Source organism: Apteryx mantelli, chromosome 1 (assembly GCF_036417845.1).
Source record: "Apteryx mantelli isolate bAptMan1 chromosome 1, bAptMan1.hap1, whole genome shotgun sequence".
NCBI classification, from domain to species: Eukaryota; Metazoa; Chordata; class Aves; order Apterygiformes; family Apterygidae; genus Apteryx; species Apteryx mantelli.
In genome coordinates, this window is record NC_089978.1 from 104,477,602 (window position 1) to 104,505,575 (window position 27,974).

The 27,974-nt window shown below is 37.3% G+C and overlaps 1 protein-coding gene across 1 annotated transcript; it reads right to left on the reverse strand.

Moving 5' to 3' along the window:
* Positions 1–558: 558 nt before the first annotated feature.
* Positions 559–27,974, reverse strand: IFNAR1 (interferon alpha and beta receptor subunit 1). Its single transcript, XM_067299138.1, has 11 exons — positions 27,851–27,974; positions 15,307–15,427; positions 13,664–13,857; positions 12,853–13,010; positions 11,598–11,745; positions 9,189–9,303; positions 8,089–8,291; positions 6,258–6,412; positions 5,262–5,415; positions 3,699–3,853; positions 559–1,852 (listed from the first exon to the last, which is right to left on the reverse strand). The coding sequence occupies exons 1-11, from the start codon at positions 27,912–27,914 to the stop codon at positions 1,625–1,627; spliced, it is 1,695 nt and encodes a 564-aa protein (XP_067155239.1). The 5' UTR covers positions 27,915–27,974; the 3' UTR covers positions 559–1,624.

The window sequence follows — 27,974 nt, forward strand, 5'->3', positions numbered from 1 at the left end:
AGGCCTAGTTCAGAATATGAATCAACGCTTCTTTCCGATTTCTAAATCATGCAACAATCCCATGTAAACCCTAATTAAATTTATATGCGATATTCTTCACAGTGCTTTTCCAGAAGGACAATAACTGAAGACACATGGAGACTTCCTAAATACCTGTAACATAGCTTTGGTGTCGCTTTATCAAAAAAATATGGAATCAAGAAAGGGATAAAGAAGTAAATGTGCAAAATTTATTATGTTCTCCAATGAACACAAGGATATTAAATTTATAAAATTATATCACGTCTTTGAAAGTAAAAAAAATTTAAACATCAACAAAAATTAACAGTTGCTTGTTACAATTAAGAAAACCATATGAAGCTCAAAAAACCCAGCTTACTCTAAATCAATTTCTTAATAAAAAATAAACCAGTTTTTAAAATTAGGATAAAAAAGAAAGTGATATGCAAATTGAAAAAAGTCATTGCAGCATATCCTTGTATTTTGTATAAAGAAGAGTCTGTTAACAAAATGAGACTAAGTTGAGAAAGTTTTGAATGACAAACGTCCTCACCACTGTTAAGAAAATGTCTTTTAATGCAACCTGAGTCCTTCTTCTAATTACAGAAATAAGTTCCTTCTTTGTTAAGAGATTCACATTTCTAAATACAACTCATTTAGAAGTAAATATTTTACACTTCTGGTTATTTAACCACAAAACAAAAAAGAAACAAAATCAAGAATATGCCTCTTAACATGCTTTGTCATTAAACTAATAATACGTGTTTTCTTCTTGCAGCGTACACCTGGCTTGGACATTCATTGTTTGTTGTCCTGCATGTGGTGCAAAACAATTTGACCAAATCTCTCTTTACAAAGAGCTTCCACTGTTAAATTTTTCTTCGTAGTTAAGCAGAGTGAACCTCCTTCCTCCCACTCCCACACTCGCCCAGATCACTAAGTGCTGTGGGAGAAGAGCACCCTGATGCAGGGACACAGCTGTATGAACTGGAGAGCAGGCACCAGGAGCACCCCGCAGCAATGGCCACAAGGAGTTCCACAAGGAGGCTCGGAGGAGGAACCTCGCTGAGGCTATTGCTGTCTTTGCATCCTTTGCTCTGGACCTGCCAAGCCAAAAAACACTGCCCCAAGGGGGCTGGGAGAGGATGTCAGAGGAGTTCCTAAAATTGTATCAGGCATCAATTTCCTCCTGCCTGTGTAAATACACAAAGATTCAACACTGGATTTTAAGGCTTCTGTCACAGTACACACTGGCATTCAAAACAAATCTCCTAAATAGCGAGAAACTCTTTTTGCAGAACATCAGTAGACTTTCACTGATGTTATCAAGTTCAAGTATATGAAGTGTACAGATCTACTCCTCTTTGTTCAGATGGCATTCTTTTTTCATAAGCAGAAAATTCAGTCAAAATGGCACAAGTTAGTAGAAGTCAATTGTGTTTTGACTTGAGTTCACTTGCAGCAGAGAAGGAATGTATCTTTCCACTAGCAAATTTCATGTTTGGGAGCTTCAGCACTCAGAACCCAAAGTCATCCTGTCTTCATTAGGTTGAGACTTTCATAATAAAAAAGTTTAAGTGCTTGTTATGCTGCTAGTCCCATATTTGAGTTTTATTTTCTTAAGTTATACTATTTCCTTTTCTAGCACTTCTTCTGAAACTTTGCTCCCTGAAGTATCATCATCATTAGAATAATTTCCTGAATCTCGACAGCTCTGTTTAGAATGTTTGTAGTCTTTAAAATCAATTTGATTTGTTTCTTCTGTGATGATACTTTCAATTATACAAAAGTTTTCTGTTGGCTCTTCTGCAGTTAACAGATAGGGACTGCTGAAAGGCTGTCCTCCAAGATCCTGCAAAAAGAGAAGCAGAGGAGAAAAAGAGAGGAATAATCACATATTATACCTAAATAATGGCTCCATTCTACACAGCAGCTGTGCAAATCTGGTTTCTTGTATTCTGTAGCATTACTGGGTTTCCTACCTATAATACACAATTTGTTTCCCTAACAAACTGAAAGTTAGGATGAAGTTTAGTTGCATTAATATAGTCAAGAACTAAAAAATGACTAAAATGACTAAAATTTTAACATTTTTGCTATGTTTGTAGTTGTCAATCATCTATATAATTACAATATTTCATTTATTCTAGCCTTAAGAAGCTAGACTCAAGAACTGAAGAAAAATCCCAATTTAGAGCATTCTCAAAGAACACGGGGTAGCAAGTGGGTGACGGGTGCATGTTTGCAAAGTCTACAAATGATGAGTTGAAAAGCAAAGTTTGAAGGAAGCAAGAGGAAGTGAGCTGCTGGGTGCAGCAGGATACCAAGCCTTTTAAGACTCTCTAATTTATTCAGAAAGCACTGTATCTTATACATCCTAAGAGCTTCAGTGAGAAGGAGATACATGTTAGGAAGGCCGTACACTGCTCAAGTCAATATTCAGAGAGACAACAAAGAAAGCACAGGGAAGAGCAGCTCTTGCTACATTTCAAAATATACCACACTTGTGTGTTGCCCTGTTCATTCCAGAATGGGATCACTAGTGAGTAGTACACTGTGCCAAGCAGAGCTGGAAACAGAACATCTGCCCTTCTCAAGAGATTTGAACCATCCAGACCACTAGTTCAGGTAACAGTGGATGCATTTGCTGCCTGCTACAGCAAAACTTCCTCTAAAGATTGGGCTTGCATTTTTGCCTCCCCTGAGCTTTAAAGGACAGGCAACAAAAACATTTCTTGGAACATGTGGCCCCTCAGACAATGCAATACATGGAAGGAGGGTCAGAGATACAATATAAACTTCACAGATAACACAAGGATGGAAGTACACTCCCAGCTTCCAATTCTTCAGCTTCCTGAGTCAAATGCAGATTCTTTTTAATCAGTGACCCTTCATGGGATTCTCTTCCATGAACATGCCATTGACCCAAATAACTTTTTGCACTCACACCTTTTTTTGGCTAAGAGATCCACTGGTCCCACTGTCTGAAGAGGCTCTTGTTTTGAATCTAGCGCCTAATAAACCGATTTGATGCTCTCTAATTCTAATAATGGAAGAGTCAGAAAACAACATATCAATCCCTATATACCTCTCCACACTATTCATGACTTCCCTTTAAGGAAGCCTTCAAAGAAACACTGAGATCTAATTGACTCATAGCGTGACACTAATGCAGCAAGTGAAAAAACAAAACAGAAAGGAAAAAAAAAAAATCAAGTGCTAAGTGGCAAGAAAAAATTATCAAGCTGGCAGTCCAGAAGAAATGAGTAGGACACAGCTCCCCTTTAGTGCCATGCACTAAGAGGGAAAAGGCAAATGGCTGGAGCCTGCTCTCCCAGATAACACACCAGGAAAACATTTCTGGTCTGATATAGCCGGGCAGAAGTACATTCTCACATTGGGTAAATGCATGTACTCTCTGGAATGAAGTATCTTTAGCAATAGTTTTGCATAGACAAAAGAAAAAAAAACAAAAATAAAGTCTTTGCTTATCATAGAATTTCAGAAGTTAATACCATCTGTTTTTTTTTTTTTTTATAGGAAATCCTGCACTTTATTGTTAAAACCTGTAAAGTTAATCTTGGTAAATATCCATAATGTCACAGGAAATACAGAGAAACACCTTTTCATAATATTTTCAGTTTATTTTTCTAAAAATACATCTGCTCAATGAATGAGAAAAACAAATCTCATCTTACCTCTATGTTTGAAGGAGGATGGCACGATGGAAAGAACACATACTTGATCTGATTATATGCTTGGTACAGGACAAAAATGATGAGCATTGCCACAACCAAGACAGCAATCAGGGCACTTACGAATGTTGCCAAAATGATCAAAGGTAACATTTTATCTAAAAAAAAAAAAAAAAAAAAGAATTAGAAATATTAAATTTAGGCATTCATAAACTGGAAAGATTAAAGAATAGATGATCTCCAAATCTGTTAAAGTATTTATCATAAAATTTCATGTTTCTATAGTGCTATACCCAGGCATGCTAATCATTACCAACATGATACTGTTCTAATACCTTAGATCATTGTATTAAAAACACAGGAAAAGATACTTATCAGATATAAGAACACAGGCATTCGTATATTGGAGCAGAACCAAGATCCATCTGTTTGACAGCAGGACAAAATGGCTGCACCTACATAGTTACCATGGAGCACCTGATGTATGGAAATCTATTATCATACTGCTTGCGTACAGGTTCTTATCCTAAGGAATGTAATGTGTAATTTGAGGGTGCTTGCTCCTTTGAAAAGGCAGAGATAGAGGAGTAAGAATTCCTATGGGCTATGGAACAAGAATAAGCAATGAACCCACAGTGAAGCTAGCCCATGGTTATTTGGCGGGGAAATGATGAGACTGCCCAGACTTGCAGGGTCTTCAGGAGCACAAAGGCACTCAAACAGTTTCTCGGAGAGGTGAGGAACTCCAGTTGCAAACTTTAGATGACTACAGCACAGCCAGTGGTGAGAAAAAAGAACCTTCTAGTGAGCAACTCATCTACCCTTTTTAGATGCTTATCAAGGATAAAATCAATCCTACAGATATTCCACCTATTCTCTATATTGGTGGTCTACCTCAGCACAAGTTTTTGCATTGAAGGTGCACAAAGGTGAGAGACATTTCCCTTTAGTGCTCAGATAGGGTCCTGCCCTCCTGAATTAACCCAGGAGCTGTGGAAAGCCTTCTAATAGGCTTGGTTCAATTCCAGGACTTAAGTCTGAGACCTTGTGGTAGACTGAGTATACGTAACAGAATCCAGCTTTTGACAGCAAAATATTTTAGTAATCAAAGAAAACTTTCATTTGAACAGTCCTAAGTTGTTCAGTGCTTAAGCTACAGAATCTTGCAAGTTTTTCTCCCCTCCCCTATTCTACTTTGCAACATATTCTCTGGCATTATCTTTAAAAAATTACTACACCCATAATGAGTCTGATTTGTCTTCTCACATTTCAGCACAGGATTTTTTTAAAACTCAATTCATTCACAGAAAAATTAAGACAACAAAATAATCTTGAAAACATAGCATTTAGTGATTCCTTGCACCCTCCTAAAAATATCATAAAAACAATGAAATTAAAGCTTGCCCGTTAAAAACTCCCTGTACAGAACTAGGTTTAATTCATAGTCATTACTTTGAACTTTTTAACTACATGGAGCACATCTTTCCGATATCTGTGCGTTTATAGTTATTAATCTGAGATAACAGATTCTAAACTAAGGTGTAACAGGTCCCAAATTCTTCCTACCTCCTGGTGTTCTGATGCATTCGTCCTTGCTGAAATGACTGCTTTTGTTGTAAGCTTCTGAGAATGCCTGTACTTTTAAGCAATACAACGTCGAGCGTGTAAGATCGGAAACTGTTCCTATCGTCTGTTTTATCACTTTCATTTTCATTTCCTCCTGAAAAAGAAAGCAAGCAAAAAAGAAGGCAAAAAAGATGCACATAAATAATACAAGAAGCACTCAGCTAGATTCGAGTTTTGGCCTCTGCTGAACTGAAGAAGTAATTCTGTAAGAAGTTAGACACCATTCCGCACTTGGATTAAATAAGAGAAACCACACAACCCTCTCCAAAGCAAGCGCATTCAGAAAATATTTATCAGCAAGAACGAACTGCTTACACCATACTGAAATTTCAGCTTTGAAACTTCTTCCTGTTTCACATAGTCTGTGTTCTTATTTTCTCAGATACGTTTACGTATACACGTGCTTACCGATTACTATAAAAATATTTTGCTACAAGAAGAGTTTAAAGGATAAGGAAAGATGCATTAAAATGTGAACTAAAGCATGCAAGACTTCATTAATGCATCTCTCTGAACACATATAGTTATAAAACTGCAAATATAAAAAGAAAAGAATTAGCTGGGCCTGAAACCACAGTAATTAAGACAGCATACACAATCATACCCTAAGACAGACAGCACCACAAGAACCCTACAGCCACTACTCAAAAGCGAGCCATCTGTATGCTTGTCCACAGGACTCAGAGTGCAATTCTGCAAAATCATTACATATAGTCACAGCAACAGAAAAAGATTAAAATCTCCGACTACTTTGTGCTAAGTCTTCTTGACCAGATTTTTAAAAGAAACTTTTAGAAAAATACCCAGATGAATTGCACGATTGATACACCATGTATCTGCCTCTTTTGAAAGTAAACATCTTAAGGAGAACTTAAATGCAGTATTTAAATCATAACAAATTTCATACATGTTTTTAAGTATTTAGACAGTTCATACCTCATTATTTGACGAATTCTTCCAATACAGAACCCGGTAAGATAAGTCATAATGGTCCCTCAAGGCTTTATTCTCAGATCCTCCCGGAGGAGAAATCTGGATATGGAGCAAAACATCACTGATGTCCACTTTTACAATGGGAGGGCCGATTTCATCTTAAGACATTTTTTAAAAAAGGTAAAAAATTAGACTGAAAGAATACAAGCAAAAAGGTCTTCCACCATCACATAAAATACTGCAATTTAAATTTACAACAATTTTTAAAAGGTTGTAGCCTGACTTTACTAATAGCTTTATTTAGAATGCCAAGTGCTGAGAAAATAATGGTTTTAATTCTTTTCTTTTTCCACATTCATATTTTGCTTGCGCAGGTTTCAGTAATGTGAAATACACTTAATGGTTGGATTGTATCTGTGCAAGTCAAACTGAAACTACTGAATACTTCACCTAACACTGTACTATTTTGTTGATATTCTAATTTAAGAGAACCAACAAAAAAAAGAAAAATAGAATTGATATTTTCAAGATATAATTTATATTATGGTAATAATCACTCAGTAGTGCCATTAAACAGCTTTCTTCATTAATGAAAATGCACTCTCCATTCTCTGAAGAAACATTATGTGTTTGTATCGCCTGTTTTGCAAGAGTTGCAAACAGGATGTTGCTCTCTGTTATTCTCTGTAATTGAAGGTAAGCCTTAGGGAGGTGGTGCTTCCTTAGAAGCAGGCATTGATTTTTAAGCTACATTTCTTGAAAGGGGACTTGCCTGCTTGATGTTTGCAATTGTTTTTGTTTAATCTTAATGTCTCAAGTAATTCATATTCCATTTCACTGAGTTCTTCCCCCAATACAAACTTGCAGTACATGCTTGGGCCTTACAACTCAATGCAGAGGGGGTGGAGATAAGAGACAAATTACAAGGGTTAAGATAGTCTCACACAGTTATAATTAAAGTGAGAATCATTAAGGTTTTTGCTCTCATTTCCAAAATTGCTTACCTAGGTCACTGTTCATCTTACTAAAGGATTATCTAGTTTTCAAGAGCTTCGATGACAAGGGAAAACTGACATAGAAAATAGCTATTGATTCAGTCCTCAATGTAGAAGGAAACGGAATACCACTCTACACATTAGATAAATGTTTCTCAACCTTTGCAAATTGGTAACTCATTTGAGGTCAAACATTTTAGTAAGCTTTTACATTTCTCACAAAATTAAAAGTGCAGCAGTGATAAAAATGACTAATTTCACTTTGGAGGGTGTGATGTTTTTGACTTAGAAGATAGATGTCTAAGACACTGCTTTTTCACGAAGGTCTTCAGGGTTGCAACTCAGTGTTTGTATAATACTGATTCAGCACAAACATCAGGGTTACCCTGGGGCAGGACAGAGAGAAAGGAGGAGACAAGGGTAGAAGCAAGGAAAATGGAGGCAGTAATTTCCAACATTATTTGATTTTTGCATTGTTCTTCTGAGATATCAAGAGCTGCTCCCTGTTAACGGCAAAAGTCAAATTAGGTTTACTTACAGTACAGTCTCACAAGATGATTAATGCAGTAGACAGATTATAAAATGCCATATAGTGCTTTGTCTTAATTTAGTAAAGCAAATGATATATTTCTAAATAGTGAAATATTGCTTGTGCTGAATTAGAAAAAAACACTGAAAAACTCCCACTGATCTTGATGAGGCCATGATTCCCACCAGAGTTTCTGTACTGGAATTATGTATTCAATTTCATTAATCTGACAAGTTTATTTTTGCAAATACTAGCATTACCAACAAGTTGGTTGAGAAACAAAAATATTTAAGAAAACACATCTGCTTACTTGTTATCAGAGGATCTACTTTCACTTCATCAGACAAGCATGATCTATTATAGTCACTCATTGCCTGTACACGGAGATAATAAAATCCAATAGTAGTAGTGATAATAGATGAGAAGTTGCATTTTGTATTAGTGATGTTTTCACATCCAGGTACACGGAGCCACTTTGCTGAATAATCGCCATGAAGTTTCTTTAAATACCCCCTAGAAGAGATACGTTTTAACATTTTTTGATATGAGGTCCATGGACTCTAGAGAAAACAAGCTGACACGTGCCTCATACTTTTCTTCCTTTTTGGAAGAATGGCCTTAAAAAATTTACTTATATAGATAAATAAAAAATAGTATCATTTAATAGTTATAATTGAAACAATGAAGCTATCTAGAGCAGGATATCGAAATTAGTGCTTTAGTTGCCTCTTAATAGAAAAATTATATGTTGGTTTTAAACATTATGAAAGTCCAAATTAAGATTTTTCATACAGTTCTACTAAGTTGATTATTTGTCTGACATGCCCTAGAAATTCCAAAAGGATTCTACATTTTGAGGTATCTCTCCTCTATTAGTATAAAGCACAGAAAAACTACATGCAAGTCAAGAAATTAGAAAACATCCAGATGATGGCCACAATATTTGTGCTACAACTAGACATTAAGATACAGGTTTGCAGACATATTTATTTTATTATTTTTTTAAACTATCTGAGCAGAAGTAATCAAATAGGTTGACATTTGAAACCTTTAACACTTGTATTTTGTTCACAACTTCTAGTTGTCTAATTTCTTCATATCTAAAAAAAAAATCTAAGCAAAGCAAACTTTACATCTTACAGAAATGCTATTTAGTATATATTTAGAAGTCCATTCCATCAAACATTTAACACTCTCAAAAGAAACCAAGTATCCTGAAACTCTAGGTTATTTGCAATCCCTTTAGGGGTCACACCGTGCCCAGATGAGGTATCAAATGGTTCAATTAATGTGTTAAGCCACTTTTGCAAGTATTGCACTTTAATTTCTAGTAACAGTTTCTAAAATACAATAAACTGTTTAAAACAACAGAACTTGTTTACACAAACATATAGAAACTGTTTAACTCACAGGAGATACTGTACAGTATAGCTCACACGTTGTTTGTACTGACTATTCCAGTGAAGATGAAATATCATGTTCAAAGCAAGAACTCTCACGTTCGTTGGACAAAGTAGGTCTTTTGCTGCACAAAACGACAAGAAAGCCCACAGTCACTAAAAAGCTTTCCATTATGTACACCAGTTTCTCACTGTATTAAATAAATGGGCATGGTATATTTTCAATAACTAAGAAATTTATGATAGTCTTTTCATTATTAAGATGGCAAATTCAAGTCCATGATATATGAAGCTTATTAAATCATTGCTAAAAAAGGTATCGGTTAAAAATCAGTACTGGAAAAAAATAAGCACGGACATATTAAAATGAGTAGAAATAAAGAACTGGCATTAGCAATGACTTGACTGAAAAAACATGTAAAATATACTTGTCAACATAAAGTTATTTTCCTGATGATCGTATTTATTAGTCATAAGAATACTACAATAAATTTAAGTTCTCTCCCTAGCTTTATCTCCAGTTTATTTAGGATTTCGCAACATTTAAAGCTTGAACTGCAGCATCTCTCTGACAATATACAAAATAAATATTGAAAACAAGGTCAGCAATAAAAATACACATTTGACATTTGAGAAGAGTAAGTTTATGAATTTCTTAACTATCACATGTCATAACCCATCACACAAGTACACTTTAAATGATCAAAATTTTAATTGCCACACAGATTGCCTACACTAGCAACTTGGCTTAGACAAATAAGAATTTTTTGAATGCAGTCATCTCCAATTGCCTTATACCATTTCAGATCCTTATGTGGTTTTGGCATACATGAACTGATTTCTCTCAGAGGAAAGTGACCTGAAAGCCTGTGGAGACATATGGATCTTCAATCTATCTGCATACAGGGTCTACCACAACAGATTATTCCATCAGGTCTCTGGTGTCATGCCACACCCTCAGAGGCTCTAGAACAACCAAGAGCTGCTGGGACCCTTCAAACGGCTTGCATGCTACATAAGGCCCAAGTAGCAGCCTTGTCTTTTTATGTCTTTGACTGCTAGCCTCCCACAAGCCTTTTTTATTTTTAAGCTTATCTCCTGCCCTTACATATGCTTGTCCTCTGTCTGCTCCTGCTTATCCTACCTTCTTTACTCTAGATCCTCCAAAGCCTTCCTTCTTTTCCTTATTTCCTTTCTTCCTCAACATCTGTGAGCCCCATTTTTCCTTGTGGTTTTGGACAGCATCAAGCTCCATCTCAGAAATACCAGGGATGCACACCCTGGGGCCCCAAAGAAACAGCCAAACTGACATACTCCTGGAGTCAAAATCACTCTATTTTCCATCAAAGCCAGTGTCCATATCCTTATCTGTTCCACCATTCGTTAGCACTCCTAATTTCAGTGCATGAAAGGACACTGCTTGCAAGGTATGGCTCCAGGCAGAGACAGGCAAGTACATCTGGCACAGAAACAGAGCAGAACCCCTAATTTTGGGGAACTGATGTATAATAGAACCTCTACTTGGAGGTTCTGAAAGTCAAGACAGCACAGAACCACCTGCCACGTCCCCAGCCTTTTAGAGTACCTAGCTCAGGCTCGGCTGTTAAGAGAGCCAGTCCACGCTCACGAGGCCCCCTTCCTGCCACTCCTCAGCGCGGATGGGCAGCAGCACAGCATGCAGCTTATTTGCAGCAAACACTGATGAAACTCCTGCACTCAGAGGCCTTGTACAGTAGCCATAGAATATCTGAAGCAACAAGATGTTCTTGACCCACCCTCTGCTCAGTGCAGGCACATAGTAAGGGATCTAAGGCAAAAGATACAAGTAAACATTTTACTTGAAAATTCCGAATCAGCGAAAAATGTTTTAAAAACTAAAACCCACTTGTTACTGGAGGTAGGAGGAAAGTCTCCTTAGGAGCAAGTAACCTCTTACTGCCCCATAAGAGGAGAGAGCAGAAGCTTTCTTAAGTACTGCATACTGATGGAGGAAAAAAAACACTAGAGTTGATGTACCACCTGTTCAAACTAATGCCTGACTTTCTACATTCCCACTGTATAATTTTTTCCTAAAATAAACATTTAAAATTCTTTTATGCACTGCTCAGGCTTAATAACTTTTCATGTACACATGCAAAACAAGCCATTAGTTGCAAGCAAACTTCCACTAAGCCATTCTTCAGAATCTGCAAGAATAAAGAGTCAAGGCCCATAAAAAAACAATTTTTAAAGCTTGGCTCAACTTTATATGCATTCATATTTTAAATAGGAAATCTAAATAAGTATTAAGATTGCTGTTATATTAAAATGAGTAAGAATTTGGTACTTCTGCACATTTCTATTGTTTTAGAACAATTCACCTTCCAATAGTTTCAGCCTGAGTAACCATATTTTAAAATAAAACAATCTTTCTCTGTACCTTTACGGGTAGTTTTTATGCAATGAATGGGACTGAATAAGCCCTCTTGAGAATCCAAAGGACGGGTTGCTTGAACTTTCAAACAATAGGTAGTCTCTGGTGCAAGATCATTTATTGTGTCAGTAGGAAATACACTTTGTTTTCTGAACTGCAAGAAACAATTGTGAGCAGCATATGAAGATAATTGTTCTTCCAGATTAGCTTGTTTTAAAAAAAATTTTTTTTTTTCAGATTTCAGCTCATTTATATAATATACCCTCAAAAATGCTAAAATAGGTCATGAAGCATAATAGATGAGCTGAAGGCAATTTTCCAGCTTAGCCACGTGAACGAGTGGGAGGAAGATGCCACACACTTTTACACATGTAAGTGGAAAGGGCCTGCAGCACCCCTCTATATGAAGCTTAACTCACAGCACATATTCAGACACATACTTAGAGGAGCAATAGTGCACTTGCATCCCTCAGTTCATTCAATAAACATTCTCTCCCCTCCCCACTGCTCCCACCCCACTCGGCTGACCAGACGTCTCAGTGACCAGTACACACAGCTTGCACTTAGCTTCACGCTTTTTTCCCTTTAATATCTGAGACTAGGTCTTCCAAATGAACGTAGGTATCTCTTCAATTGCTACCCTAATCTAACCATCAAGTCCCCTAACATGGAAAAGAAGACAGAGACTTTCTACCTTGATCTCTAGAGAACAGTTACACTCTGTTGCATGAGACATACATGAAGGCTAGAAAACTAATTTACTGCTCTGTTCTACGACCTTTAAAGAATCCCTAAAAACACCCCAACTTACAGTATAAAAACAAAGTATTTGCTTAATGACACAGGATAGAGTATTGAGAGCTGCAGTCAAGCTATATGGACTCATCAAGAGCAAGTAAGCATCTTATCTCCCCCCTCCCTATGCCTTATTATAAATGTTTCTTCCTACTGCCTTGACCTCTTACCCCCTTGCCGTTCCTACTGGCCAAGTCTGGCTCCTGTCCCAATTTATCTGAAATGGCTTTACCTCCTTCCTCATGCATTGGCACCTGGTTCCAGTATTTCTATTTACAGAAATAAAAAGCTCACTCATAAAATATCTAATAAAATTCTCTAATTAAAAAAAAAAATTTCAAGTGCAGATCAACAGTTATACACAGTTACATAACAAAACAATTATATTTTAGAGCATTAAGTAATTGAAGTATATTTCTGGCAGTTATTTTAAGATTAAAAAATAAAAATCAAAGCATGATCATACCTCTGCATTTGATGAGTTTTCCCAGATAACTAAGTTATATTTAAAACTCAGATCATCTATCCACATTTTTTGGACCTGATTTGCTTCTGGAGGAGAAACCTTAATTTTTATTACTCCATTTGTGGACTGCAACTCTATTTCTGGGGGACCAATCTGAGCTGTAAATATTAAAAGAAAAAAAAAAAAGGCAGTCAAGCAAAACTCTTTAAAGAAAAATCACCCAAAAGTCATTCACATTAATAAAATGGTAATTGCATATAGTATATTATTTTTAATTCTTCTCTGGCAGTAACTAATAGAAACCTAACCTAATAAACTACCGGTGTTATGTGGTTCTGAAAAGAGTGAAGTTAAAATGCAGTATTACTAATTAATGTTCTCCAAACTCTGTAATGAAAATCAGTATAAATTTCTTTTAAAATGAGTAAGGAAGGAAGACTGGCCCAAACAAACCAAAGGAATATTGAGGGAAGGCTTCAGTATTATACAAATTCTAGCTAACAAGAAGTTGCAAGGTCAGAAGAAGACTTCCAGAAGAGTCCATTTTCAGGAAGATTTTCCCCAATTCCAGAGAAATACAGAGTGACAGAAAATCCTGTCTGAAAAACAGAATTATTTTTAATACTTTCCCCTCACCAGAAGAAAGAGGAAATTGTAGCATTCCGTGACCTGAAAATACCTTATACTACTTCAAGGTTGGGAAAGTCACTAGCTCATGTTATTATGAGCTATGGAAATCACGCAACTTTTCCACAATAATGTGCTGAAGGACATTTAACTAAAAACATTACACTATATATGGAGCTCATACCTATATAATATGGAATCATTTCAAAAATACTGGACCATGGAGACCTGTCTTTCCTTGTTTCAGCCCTTAAACGCACATCATGTTTAACATAATATTCAGTTATTGCTGAGGAAAAGTCACATTCAGTGCGAGTGACATTTTGACACCCAGGCAACTCTTTCCATTCTGTTTCATTTGTCTCAAAGTCTTCAAACCTGTAAGAAAGAAAAACAAAACAAACAAACAGAAAAAAGAACACCACAATCTAAGTTTTTATTTTCTTTTTACTTTTCCTCTTAATGCTAATAAAACAAATACTAAGCAATTTCTGGCATTTATCGCCAGCACCAGTGTAAGCCATGTTATCTATTTAGTTAGCCTGGAATTCATAGATCAACTATTTAATTTATATTACTTTATTAGCCAAAGTTAACCATAATCTACAAAGTCTGATACCAATTAGCTTTATTCACCATGTAAACACAAAATGTCAGAAAAGAGCACCGAAGAACTGTCAAAATCCAGAATTAAATCCTGAGTGCACGATCCCAGTCTGGCATTTATTTTATAATCCCTTGGAAGAAATTTAAAAATATTGATTGCAAGAAACACTTAGAGAGCATACACAAAATAAAGAAAACAACGTTAGCAAGGGATGTAGACTAGGGGAACGCAAAAACACAAAGGTGAAAACTGGAGTTCACCAATAAGAGAAAACATTGGAATAGAGTAATTAGCTTCCCAGAAGCTGTTTCCTGTGAGTTAACAGACAACCATACCTGACTTCAAAAAAACATCTCAGACATTATAAAGTGATGATCTGACCAAAAAGAGGCACAGACCTGAAGAAGTAATTTTATCTTCCATTCCTATCTTTATCTTTTCTTTGACAGACCAGTATTATGTTTTTGAAATAAGCCTGTATTTTCAGGGCAACAGTTTGTCATCTACACATTAAGGAAGTAGCCCAGCTTTTTTTAAATCCAAAAATCATAAACTAAGAAATCATAAAATAAAGAACTCCTTAAGTGATTTTATCTCAGAAATGTTTTTGTACATTTACTTGTCAGGAAAGTTCTACAAAATGCCAGATGTCCTGGTATACATATGTATTGGTATATAAAACAGTTGAAGAAAAACAATTAAACATTTAAGAACAAAAATTACATTCTTTCATCTGGTGACTACAATTTGCAGATCAGAAATCTGGGTCCACAAACACTGACAAAATTTTCAAAATCTACACTGCAAATTCTCTCAAACTCTTTATGTACTCGTTGGGGGAGGGGTTGACAAAACACAGCTCAATTAAAAAAATTAAAAAAAAGACACACACACACGAATACAGGAATCTAAACACTAGTTTCAAGTGTAGCAGTGTGTCTTCTCCAAGAACCATTTCAATATTGAGCATTACTACTAAACGTGCTCTGCATTTATAACATATCACTATCAGCAAACAATCCAATTTCACATATAAATTAGACAGGTGATCCCTGCAGGATCCTACCTCAGTTCAAGATTTGATTTTCTGGCCTCTACTTCCTGGATTTCAGAAAGCCTACACGGTAGCACCAAGAACCGTAGTAATTAATCAATCAATTTGCTCTTCTAACACAAATAAGTGGAAGACTTATCTGGCTCAGCAGAAAGCCACTACTTACCAGCGGTATTGAGCTGAAAACATCACGTGGCTATCATCCTCAGTGTAGTTCCACCTTAGAGTGAAGTTTGTATTTACAACGTAGACCTGAATATCTTGAGGACTCTTCAGATTAGTTTGACCTACAAGAAAGTTATGCTAAGTTATGTAAAAATTGGGATAAGTGATATGTAAACAATTTAAGGGTAACCTACTTCTTTGGAAAAGAAGTAGAGGGTTAGAGTGAAACTAAATAACAATAAACATAAGAGTTAACTCTCCCCCCCCCACGCTATTCAAATGGCACTTCAATGTATAGTCTAAGGAGATGTGCATCAGGTACTCCTTTGCCTGTCTTGACTAGGCAGCTCTCTCCTCAGTACACAAAATCCTCCTTTAAAATATAAGCAGTTGTAAGATTCAATGCCTGTAGTTCACCAGTACAGACAGATTATAAGCAGTCTGAATGCATTTAAGCCAGTATGTTTCTTCCTGAATCCAACATCTGTATCTCAGCAACAAACTCCTAGAGACCGACCTAATGCTGTTATTTCACAGTTGCAGAACAGATCTGGCATATCAGACTTGTTTCATGTCACATGCTACTGCCATAAATTCAATGTATAGCCTAGAACATAATACAAATCCCTTTCAACAAGGCCTCCCCATACAGTAGGTTCTTGTAACTCACTTATGGTAAACACATGTTTTCTTTTACACAAAGAACAGTGCATAAAATGACTTATGGAAGGCAAGGGTTAAGTCTCAGGACATGTATAAGAATGACCAAAATATCAAAGGAAAGACCAGACCAGGAAGAATGCATGCTAGACTCATCTGCTGGATAGCTCTCTCCCCTCTTTTTATTTTCCACCTTTGAAAAATAATTATTAAAAAAACCAAACTGCATCATAGATGATCTTATATTCTGTTTTCTGAAGAATATGTATTTACCATCAAACTTGATTTGAGACATGCAGAATTCTAGGTGTTCAATTTGGTATACAATTTAGCTATTATAGGACCAAGGGGAGTAACAATGCTACGGGAAAAGGAATTACTTTCTGATACTTACAATAACTGAAATTTATCTGGCTACCTGTAAGGTACCTTTTGCTTTGAATTGTTTGACACCACTCTATGGCAATGCTTGAAGGCAGTAAGGCTACATAATTACAATAGCAATAACACTTGGTCTGAAAGTTTTCTGGTAATATAAACTAAAAAAACAAAACAAAAACCCCTGCAGCTCACAGAGTAAATGGAAAAAAAAAAAAGGTGAAGAGACAGGGCGTACATGTAAACCAAGGAAAGCTGAGGGGGGGGTCACTAAAACCATAATAAAGATGCCAGTTAAGCAGTTATAACAGATTTACAGAGCTTAAATTTCACCTAAGGCATTCTGCCTAGTACCTCATATTGGACATCCTTGAAAACCCAGGATATGTAGAACTTAGACAGTGGATACCTGTGCCCCCCTCACTAAAAATAAAACTTCATAGACCTTACTGTGGAATTTCCACCAGGCATGAATTTGTTATTCCTATCAACTGACAGACTAAGATATGCCCAAAGAATTAAAACTACATTGAATCATCAGAAAGCAAGCAAAGGAAATAACTTGCTTTGTTAGATATTCATCTAACAGATGGCTGCATTATCAGCCACAGAGCAGTTATAATAATGACAAAGAAAGCCAGAAAGCATGGAATATTCTAAAGGACAGAAAGGAAAGGTTTGAAAAAGAAACGTATTGCAGATTTTGGTAAAAAACAGTAATTTTGAATATTTCTGTCCCTTCACAAAGAAAATACTTGTTTCATGGGAAGATGTCATTTCCCCTTTATTTGACTGAGAATGTTTTTATTAGTTTAAAAAACCAAAACATCTGTATATAAACTGTACTATTTTAAAGCAGATCACAAGACGATTTAGAAAAACATTCAACATTCCAACAGTATTCTAAATCCTAAAGCATCTAAATTTTAATATATATTGTCTTTAAAAATGTTTTTATATGATGCTGTTTGTAAAAAACACTTTAAAGAGTTTCTTTTGTTAATATTCATGAGACTTTCTTTGTGAGGTTGAATAAAACTTCAAACAAAAAATCCTCTGTATACACATACTAGTTTTATTCATACATTTTAGTTGTGCTAGAATGTATACAAGTAGTCCTACTGACTATTTCTGAAAAGAAATAGGTATATATCATGCTGTCAAATAAACTGATACATTTATTGGTGAGGGGAAAAGTTCTATTAGCTTTTAATAAAGAAAAGAATTCTGCTATTATTATAGAGAGTACAAACTTGTCAGAGATGCACACTTGGAAAAAAGCAAGAGTAACAGTTTATTGGAAGGATACTACTACTCACTATATGATGGAGGGAGAGAGCACGAGTGAGAGGGAGGGAGGGAAAGAGAAAGTGCAAGCAAAGAGGGAGGGAGGGAGAGCGTGCAAGCGAGACGGAAGGAGGAAGAAGAAAGAAAGAAAGTGTGCGAGCAAGACAGGAGGAGGGAGAATGTATGGGAGAGGGAGCCTGTGCGTTAGAGAGTGAGAACACATGTGCACAGAAATAACCAAATCAGGCTCTTAAATTCATAAGAGTATTCCCCAGAATAATTTCATGGTAAGTATTACAAGGTCTCCTTACTGGAAAATATTACAGCCACATTAACATCATGAAAAAGACACTGCAGACAACTGAATTATGTTTTGTTTAGGATATGACAACAGTTTTCATATGCTTGCTTTACATCTCCCCTCCAAGTTCACAGCCAATTATCCTAGGGGGAAAAAAAAAAAAAAAGCATCTTCTTCATAAAAGAAAATACAAAGCATAACATGTCTGATATGCGTGTGCCACTAAATTCAGAGAGAATTCCTTCTCATAAGCCCTCTCGGTGTATGATGATGTATGTATGCTACTTCATAAATGCCTACCCTTTCAATAATCCCGAGAGAACTTCCATTTCCTTTCTTCTCAGTGACATAGCAATACATCTAAGTAGTAGTCCTATTCTCATATTAAAAAAAAAAAAAAGAAAAGAAAAAAGCTAATACATATTTAAGTAGATTGTCAGGAATTGCTTCTCAACTCAAGAAGGTACTTTATTATCTTGCTTAGTAATGTTCATTGCTCTATGATCCAGTGGAAGACTATTTTAATGTCGTAATTCAGAATAATATTTTTTCAATGTTAGCCCTACTGAAACATTAACAGATTGACGTCTTTCACATCAAATGCAGGGTAGTGCTTTTCCCTGTAAATATATGTATTCGTGTATTTGCAGAGATTAAAAAAAAAAAATTCATGCACTCAATCTCTGTTCAAATATTTATTTGTAATAAAGATCTTATTAGACAGCATTACTGAAAACCTGTTTCAAACCATCTCTTTTTGGAACATAATTCAACTACTGTCTTTTAAAATGCTTCCTAAGGCAGACAGAAAACTGACAGAGTTTCCTATGTTCTCTAGCAGCATGCATACATACCAGGTTTAGAAACCTGATGTTGCAGTACTGAAGAGAAGTCTTTATAACAGGAGAGTCCTGAGGCAGACTCTTTACACTGAACAACATCAAATCTTGAAGTAAACTGTAAGAAGATAGGATTAGTTACTGTGATATTAGCTGAGACCCACACTGCACCTACAGAGCTCTAAAACTAATAAAAAAGAAAAAGCTACTTTCTGTTAAGACTATTGGTTTTGTTTGCCTTAGGTATAAAAAAATATTTCCATAGTACTTCCATAGTATCTTTCCCATGCTTTCAAATCCTTATCTCATACATAGTATCAAGCTCTACAGTAAGAATTATTAGACCATTTTCCATTAGAGGATAGATAGGGAAGGGCAAGTCTGGAAACAGAATTGTTTCAAGATTTATATTTAACTAGTAAATACACTCTCCCCAAGTCACACACACACAAAAAAATACTGATGTCAGACTTCCAAGTAATGTTTTAAGCTAGGCCAGCTTTTTCAAAAGCTGGCAAATATCACAGCGAATGATCATATCCTGTCTTTGAATACAAACAATATTGTAAAGACATAGCTCTGGATTCTGACGTTTTCTCTTGCTTTTCTAAATGAATTTGTAACACCTTGGGGTATTTAAGTAGGAATTAAAGTGCTCAAATTAAAATCAGGAAACTTCATGGAATATGGATTTCAAATCAATCATTAAAGCCAATGTTTCAAAGGTATTGGTGGGCAGGGGTAGGGGGGAAAAAAAAAAAAAAATCACCTCCCACCCACTAATCCTACTTTGAAAGGCTTCAGACAGATGATGTTTATAATGAAATTGAGTTTTCTGTCCAAGCATACCTGAGAAAAGAAGCCAACACAGATACCTCTGAAAACCACACAAAACATTACAGCCACCAAGATACTTCTTAAATACTCTTATAAAACAACCAGTCAAAACTCGTATACTTATTTCTCCTCAATTTATTTATAAAATGAAAACCTTTAAATTTGACTACTACTGGGGGGGGAGGCACAAATGAGTGAGGAAGGAAACAGCTGTAAACTTGATATTTACAATTTAATAGGCACTATGCCTACACCCATGTACACCATCTTTATATTAATCTACTGAGTAGTATATTTTTACTCTATCTAAACATTAAATATAAGAGCACTGAACATATTCAGCAGTTCTGTAAGAGATCAGAATTTATTTTCGCTCTCAGCTAGACAAAAGGGTATCAAAAGTATCTCTTTCACCAGCAGCAAAGAGAAGAAGGAAACCACTAGCAATCTCACCAGAATGAAGACAAAAGGTTGCTTATGAAGATAGATTTTTCCGTAGGTTTTATTGTAAAGGAAATGAAGTTCATCCAACACTATTCCAGCCATAACACAGACTATTTTTGCAATGAAGTCTAATGCTAGTTGCCATGGGAAAGCATGAAACTTTTCAGGAAATTAACTGAAGACTATTACAGGAGATGTCAGGACATTAGTAATAGTTCCATACTATTTGTGGGAATGTACACTTCAAGGGTTTTCTGGATAACAATTTAGTTAGCAGTAGAGTAATACAAAAATAAGAGCCATTCTTGTATAAATCCTCTAAATCCAGATTAGAAGTACCTTACAATGAATTTTACCACAACCATTTTGGATGAAGAGGTAGTATTTCAGTGCTGGAATAAAAACACTCACAGCAAATTAGGAGGCATTTATTTCAGAACAGCTTTAATAATAGGACCAAAAGATGACTATCAAAAGTTTCAGATACGACTACTTCTTTCTCTGACTACTTCCTCAGGCAAGTTTAAATGAGTTTGGACACCAGCTTGACATTTACACATTTTTAATCCTCCTTACAAATTGTTAGAACCAAGCATTAACAGCTGTTTTTGGTGGCACAAGATAGCCTTTACAGAATACTGATAAACAGAAATATGCTAGTCAGAGATACCACCTGTTAAGTTATCTCAAAATCCATTACAGGGTTAAAAGTAACTTGTACCAACCATTCAAGGAAGACCTTATAGCTTTAATAGAATTTTCAGAAAGTACAATTTCCATGCTTAGCAGCAATTAAAAAAAGCAGGAAAAAAAAAGAAAGAAATTGATATGGAATTAAGAGGGAAAAGAAACATGGAAAGATTAATGTCATTACATAAATTTATGATGCGCTTTTACCTTCAACACTGTGTGCAGCTTTAGAGCCCCCACCTCCCATAAAAAGACAGATGATAGAATGGGAAAAGGCAGAGAAGGGTGACAAGGACAATCCAAGGTACAGAACAGCTTCTGTCCCAGGAACAATCACACTATGATTCTCCAGCCTGAAAAGCAAACTAAAGAAAGGATAGGACAGCCTACAGACACCTAATGAGTGGCCTCAGAAAGGCAAACGGGAAAAGATTGTTTGCGGTCTCTTTAACATAAAGCAGGAAGCATCAGAACAAGCATCACTAACTCTCAAACAAATGAACTGCTACTTCATTCAATGCATAGTTAAGCTGTGGAACTCTTTCCCTTAGGACTCTGCGAGTGCTAAATGCTCTACCTGACTTTGCTCAGAAGAAAAATCCAGAGTGCTATTAAACACAGTCTCGAAGCTGTAGATCCTGTAACAGAACGCTGTGAAGTGCCACTTTATGTTTGCTTGTGTATTCCTTCTCACTCCACTACTAGCCACTGTTGACCACACACTGGACAAGATAGTCTTTTGGCTCCATCAGGTATAAAACATTAAATAAAACAAATAAGTAAATAAATAAAAACACTGAAAAACCACAACACACTCTTTACAGATCTGTCCTGAACTTGAGTAGGTACTTTCCTCCTTGCCTTGTCAGGAAAACAGATGATTACTTCAAAAAGATCTCCCAGTCCTGACTGACAATCCTGATAACTCAAACAGCTACCTTCACTAGGAAATCAAATTTCTTCTCCAAATCCAAATAACTATTTATTGAAGGTTCCAGGTCCCAGTTATGCTGCTTTCACCTGTTCACTCCACCTCCTGTTGCAGATGAGGATGACGGATATGATCAGAGAGCTAACTATAAATTTATATTCTGAGGAATCTCTTTGGCTAACTTCTATTAAAAGGTAACAATTAACAATTCACATTTTAACAGTTTCTAATAGTCTATTCATATAGTGGAGGCACAGAAACTGGACTGAAAGAAACCTTGAAAGATCACTTACATTTCACATTGGAGAAAGTAGTTGGCCAATTCTACCCACATCATCAGATGTTTATGTAGAGAAGTTTTGCGGTCTCTATCACTGCATCATGTATTTTTACAGGCCTCCAATCTACTGAACATATTTCACTATCCTCATCATTAGAGATTAGGAAAAGCTTTCTGCAAATAAAAAAGCAAAGCGCTCCCAAATCAGATTTCACAGTATTGTCTATTGGAGGTCTGGATCTCTGCAGAACAGATATAAGTTTCCTTACGAGGATGCTTGCTTAGTTATCTTTCATGGTCCATGGACAACAAAGGGTCTACAGACTGGTAAACCAGAAGCCTAACCTAGATCTCCTCTAGACACATTAAGTCCATGTATTTTTTGTCTATGACAATAAAACATATGTATTTGAAGACCAGGTTAAACATAAGAAAAGAAAGATGAGAAAACTGAATGGAAGCAACAATTCCTTTAGTTTTCCTTTGTAAGTCATATTTTCTAGCTCTCTGAATGATTTTCATTTCTCTCTTTTTGCATTCTCTCCAAATGGTTGAACTCTCTTGAAACAGAATACTCCAAAAAGTCACAATGCTCCAGATGCAATTTATAAATGGAAGTCCAGCTTAAAGACACATGACCCAACCTTTTCATTCTAATTAGCACTACTGTGTCCCAGTACTTTTTGGGTTTTCTACAGCATGGCACTAGAGCTTTTGAATAGAAGTTACAAGGCACTGTAGCTCTGGATCTTTGCTTGGCAGAACTACTATTTAGATCATCACTCTCATTCTTTTTTTTGCCTAAATACAGAGCCTTGCACATGTCCTTATTCAAGATCACTGTACTTTTTCCAGAATGTTTCTCCAGTTTGTCAAGATACTTCCCAATTCTATTCCAGCTTTTCAAAACAATTGTAAGCTCCTCCCACTCAGTTATATGCAAATTTAATAAGCATTCACTATTGTATCACATAGATCATTAACAGATCCCCACTTAATATATCTTTCCATTCTGACAGTGAACTGCAACAAGTTTTAATGAGCTGAAAACTGAAATAGTTTAATTTAGATAAATTTGCCCATTTGCTTATGAGATTAGTACATAATACAGATTCAAAAGTATTACTATGACAAAATATATGTGGCTCTATCCACATAGCCTTTTATTTCAGAATAGCCAAAATTCAAGTAGGTTTAACATGACACTTGTTCTCAATAATGCAGACACATGTAGGCAATCCACATCCATCCTTCCACATGTTACTCCCTATTTTCAGTAAATGCTTGTGTTTGCTTCCCTAAATTAATCCCCTGAATCCTAATAAGCTGCAATACAGGACTGAAGGAGTAAACTCAGTAATATTTAATTCTCAGAGGAGTTCCATGATTTAGCTAGAAACCAGTAAAAAGTTGTATGTATTCTGATTTATTTCAGGCTCAACTGCATTGAATGGATTCAACCACAATTAAAATTAAAATGTAGCCCCCTCCCCACAACCTCCAATTGCTTATTTACCAAGTCAAAGCAGTTGAAATTAAATTCCCATCTCAGGGAGAGTAAACCAAAGAAAGAAGTATCAAAAAAACCCCTTTCAAAATCTACTATTTAATATTTCATTTATTTTAATTTTCTGATGTTTTCAAAGAATAGTCAATTTGAATATAGGAAATAACATCATCTAGTATGGCTGGTACAGGTGAAGAGAGAGAATTCATTGGAGACAGGAAGACTCAATCCACTGCCTTGACTTGCACATACCCTCATGGAGAGCTTTGCAATGCTGACTAACTTAGGATTTGCTGTCTTAGAAAAAGCAGCTGCCTTATAAGCTAATCTTGAATCTTTAAACACTGTTTAAAATGAAAACAATTTCTTAGATCAAAATTTGTTTGAAATTATACATCACTTCACTCAAAATGGAAATGTTCAAACAAAAACGATTTTTTAAATCTATATGAATTATGAAGAGCATGAAAGTATACTCCTACAGTACCTATTTCATGACTTATAGTTCATTAACTATAGTTATAACACTATTTAATAGCAGCCTTCATAACAGAGGAGAAAAAGCAATGATTTATTTTTTTCCTCAACCCCCCCCCATCTTTTTCAGATGTAGAAATCATGACAAGCCTGTCTTTAAACCTAAAAGTTTTTGAATAACTTCAGCAGTTTGACAATGATTCAGCATCTGGGACCACAATTTGCTGTAGTGACAAAATCACTTTTGATATCAGTATGTTTTATTTAAGTTTATCCAAACAATTCTGTATAAGAGACAGTCAAAGGCTGAGAAACAGATTAGCAAATAAAAAAAGCTGGAAAGCTTGTTTTCTAGGGGTCAGTCCTGGGTCCAGTCTTGTTCAACTTCTTCATCAATGACCTGGATGAAGGGACAGAGTGCACCCTCAGCAAGTTTGCTGACGATACAAAACTGGGAGGAGTGGCCGATACGCCAGAGGGCTGTGCTGCCATTCAAAGAGACTTGGACAGGCTGGAGAGGTGGGCGGAGAGGAACCTCATGAAGTTCAACAAAGGGAAGTGCAGGGTCCTGCACCTGGGGAGGAATAACCCCATGCAGCAGTACAGGTTGGGGGTTGACCTGCTGGAAAGCAGCTCTGCTGAGAAGGACCTGGGAGTGCTGGTGGACACCAAGTTAAGTATGAGGCAGCAATGTGCCCTTGTGGCCAAGAAGGCCAATGGTATCCTGGGGTGCATCAGAAAGAGTGTTGCCAGCAGGTCGAGGGAGGTGATTCTCCCCCTCTACTCAGCCCTGCTGAGGCCACATCTGGAGTACTGCGTCCAGTTCTGGGCTCCCCAGTACAAGAGGGATGTGGCACTACTGGAGCAAGTCCAGCGAAGGGCCACAAAGATGATTAGGGGACTGGAGCATCTCTCTTATGAGGAAAGGCTGAGAGAGCTTGGCCTGTTTAGCTTGGAGAAGAGAAGGCTGAGAGGAGATCTTATCAATGTGTACAAGTATCTGAAGGGAGGGTGTCGAGAGGATGGGGCCAGACTCTTTTCAGTGGTGTCAAGCGACAGGACGCGAGGCAATGGGCACAAACTGAAACACAGACACTTCCATCTTAACATGAGGAAAAACTTTTTCACTGTGAGGGTGACAGAGCACTGGAACAGGTTGCCCCGAGAGGTGGTGGAGTCTCCTTCTCTGGAGATATTCAAAAGCCGCCTGGATGCAATCCTGTGCAATGTGCTCTAGGTGACGCTGCTTGAGCAGGGGGGTTGGACTAGATGATCTCCAGAGGTCCCTTCCAACCTCAGTGATTCTGTGATTCTGTGATTCTTCTTCACCAGAAGCAGGAGATGAAAAGATCTCATCATTCTAAAATCCTGATAAATCAGCTGCTTATGGTGAATTCTCTCATTAAAGGGAATTCTTCCATTGCTTAATAAATCAATATTAGAGATATGTATCTTATACACTCACACTGGTTTTATCTGAGAAATCTAAAACTTCACTTAAAAATAATTTGCCCATGAATTTTAACTGAATTTTAGTTTCCATTCCAAATAGTGCCTGATAGAAGTCATAAGTATATAAAAAAATTTACATGTACAATGAATCACCATTTTCTCCATGTGTAAAGTATTAAAAACATAAATGCCTATTATAACCGTAGCTGCTTATGTAGATATGTGTGAAGCATAATCTTATGATAAGCAAAAAGGATAGCCAAGATTCAGATAATCCCCATATTTTAGATATTTAGATAATTAGAATCAAACTTTTCATAAATGAACAAATGAAAACCAGATTAAAGTTGCTCACTAAAATCAAGACTTCTTGCTGGCTTATTTTACTCTTGATTAAAGGCAGTCACATTTAAGATCAATTCATGCTTCTTGATGTAAAGTACCACAACACTTTGGTAGTGAAGACAATATTATAAGAGATTAGATTAGAATAGAAAGAGATTAAAGACAAAAAAAATATTAGCAAAATTTCCTGTCTTCCCTTCCTTGTCATATTTTTATAAACTCAAGTAAATAAAATTCTGTTCTAATATTATTAGTTAGTGATATTCAAAGAATAAATGACAATTTATTAATTCTAGTGAATATTTTCAATAAGTGATGGTTGAAAATAATAAAGATTACATAACATGGCAGCATAACAAAAAGCCATCTAACAACAGAAGAAACTAGTTTTAGCCAGACACAAATATACCCCTTCAGGAGAGAGCAAAGTAGAGCATCATGTTAAGTATGTGGGTGGAACCAATGGAAACTTTAACTCAACCTTTAGCATAGGAAGGAGACATATTACATGTGATACTAAAACAAAACAAAAACAACAACAAAACCCACAACCAAACCCATACCAGAGACAACCAAACTGTTCTTGGCTTCATGGACAGAAAGGTTCTCTACAAAACCAAAACTACTGCAAAAACTTTTAACCAGGAGTGGCAGAAAGGAACGCCTGTTTTTGGAAAGGCAGAAGGTGAGAGGTCTCTGTGGCAGGACAGTTTCTTCTAACCCTTGTGGTATGTGGCATGTTACTCATTTTTTATAAATGTGTGGGTTAATCAAAGTAGCTGCATGTTTCACAATACTTCCAATTTGGGACTGGAATTTTGAGGTGATGCACTAAGTGTTCATTTACAAACCAGAAGATATCAAAAAGCTGAAAGGAAGAAAGAGAAGAGGTCCCAAAACTGTTTATTTACTTGAATCCTACCACAAACACAAAGTCTGGACCCCAGAAAATGGCCTCTAGCCTTCTTTTAGGTATGCTAAACTGGAGCAACGCAATCTTATATTGAGATACCAGAACTCGGCCTAGCTTAGTTTCAGAAGCGCATACGCACACTAGTCCACAGCTATAACATTTCCGTTATTCAAACTAGCTTAGCCCAAATATCCTCTGCTGCATTTTGCTGTGTACTGTAAGTATGCAGGAAGCTAATTTACAGGTTATCTGGGATGCTTGACACCTCTCTCTCAAAAAAGCAGGTTTTGAGCAACATGTGGTTTCCTTCTGCTTAAAAATGTAACAACAGGCACACGTTGCTATCACATGAGGTCAAATCCTGCAATCTTACTTCTCTCATTTCTCTATTTATACTTTATGCTCTACCAAGCTAAGCAGACATGCCTTTCAAGCAAAACAATATGATTCAAAAACCTGTTTGCAACACACTTAAACTACAGCCACTATTTTTCATATATAGCAGGTACACCCAATGCAAACTGGATAATGACAGCTACCTAAATGCATTATCCACAGTAAAACCCAAGACACCGGGTGGCTAATTTATACTGAGCCCTGCTCACTCAAGAAGATACACTCAATCCAGATCCAAGGCCCCGAGCTGCTTTTATACCCTCTGAGCTGTGCCTACACCACAGCCCCCGCGTTGCCAGCAGGCTCTAGGACCACATCTCACCACAAAGGCTACTGAATGCAACCGAGAGCCGAGCCGGGAATAGCAGGTACAAGTGCGCGTCTCGGCGGCGGGGCACGGGTGGACAGCAGCGCAGAGCCCAGGCACAAAGCACGACCCGCGGCTACCGGCAGCGGGGGCTTCCGCGGCGCCGCCAGAGGCCACACGGCTGAGAGAGGACTGGGCACGCGCCCCCTCCCCCCCCACTAACGGCCGCCGCGGGCCAGGGGCGGCAGAGCCCCCCGACCCCGCTTGGCTAACGGGCGCGGCGCCAGCCTCGAGCCCCCCCGTCCCGACCCCGTCTGGCTAACGGACGCGGCGCGAGACCCGAGCCGCTCCCCCCGCCTCGACCCCGCTTGGCTAACTAACGGACGCGGCGCGAGACTCGAGCCGCCCCGACCCCGCCTGGCTAACGGACGCGGCGGGCGCCCCGAGCCGCCTCCGCGCGCCCCGCCGCCAAGGCGCAGCGCCCTGCCCTCCCGGGCCCACCTGCGCAGCGGGGAGCCAGCGCGACCAGGAGGCACGAGACCAGCCCGGCCGTGGCCACGTCCATGGCGCCACGCCGGCCGCCGCCGCCGTCCCTCCGGCTGTCGGCACCACAGGCGCCCGCGCC

Coding starts and splice junctions, on each gene's coding strand:
- IFNAR1 (XM_067299138.1), bottom strand. CDS start 27,914: ATGGACGTGGCCACGGCCGGGCTGGTCTCGTGCCTCCTGGTCGCGCTG. Junction 11,746..12,852: donor AAAACTCATCAAATGCAGAG/GTATGATCATGC, acceptor TGTTTCTTGCAG/TTCAGAAAACAAAGTGTATT. Junction 8,292..9,188: donor TATACTGTACAGTATCTCCT/GTGAGTTAAACA, acceptor TATCTCTTCTAG/GGGGTATTTAAAGAAACTTC.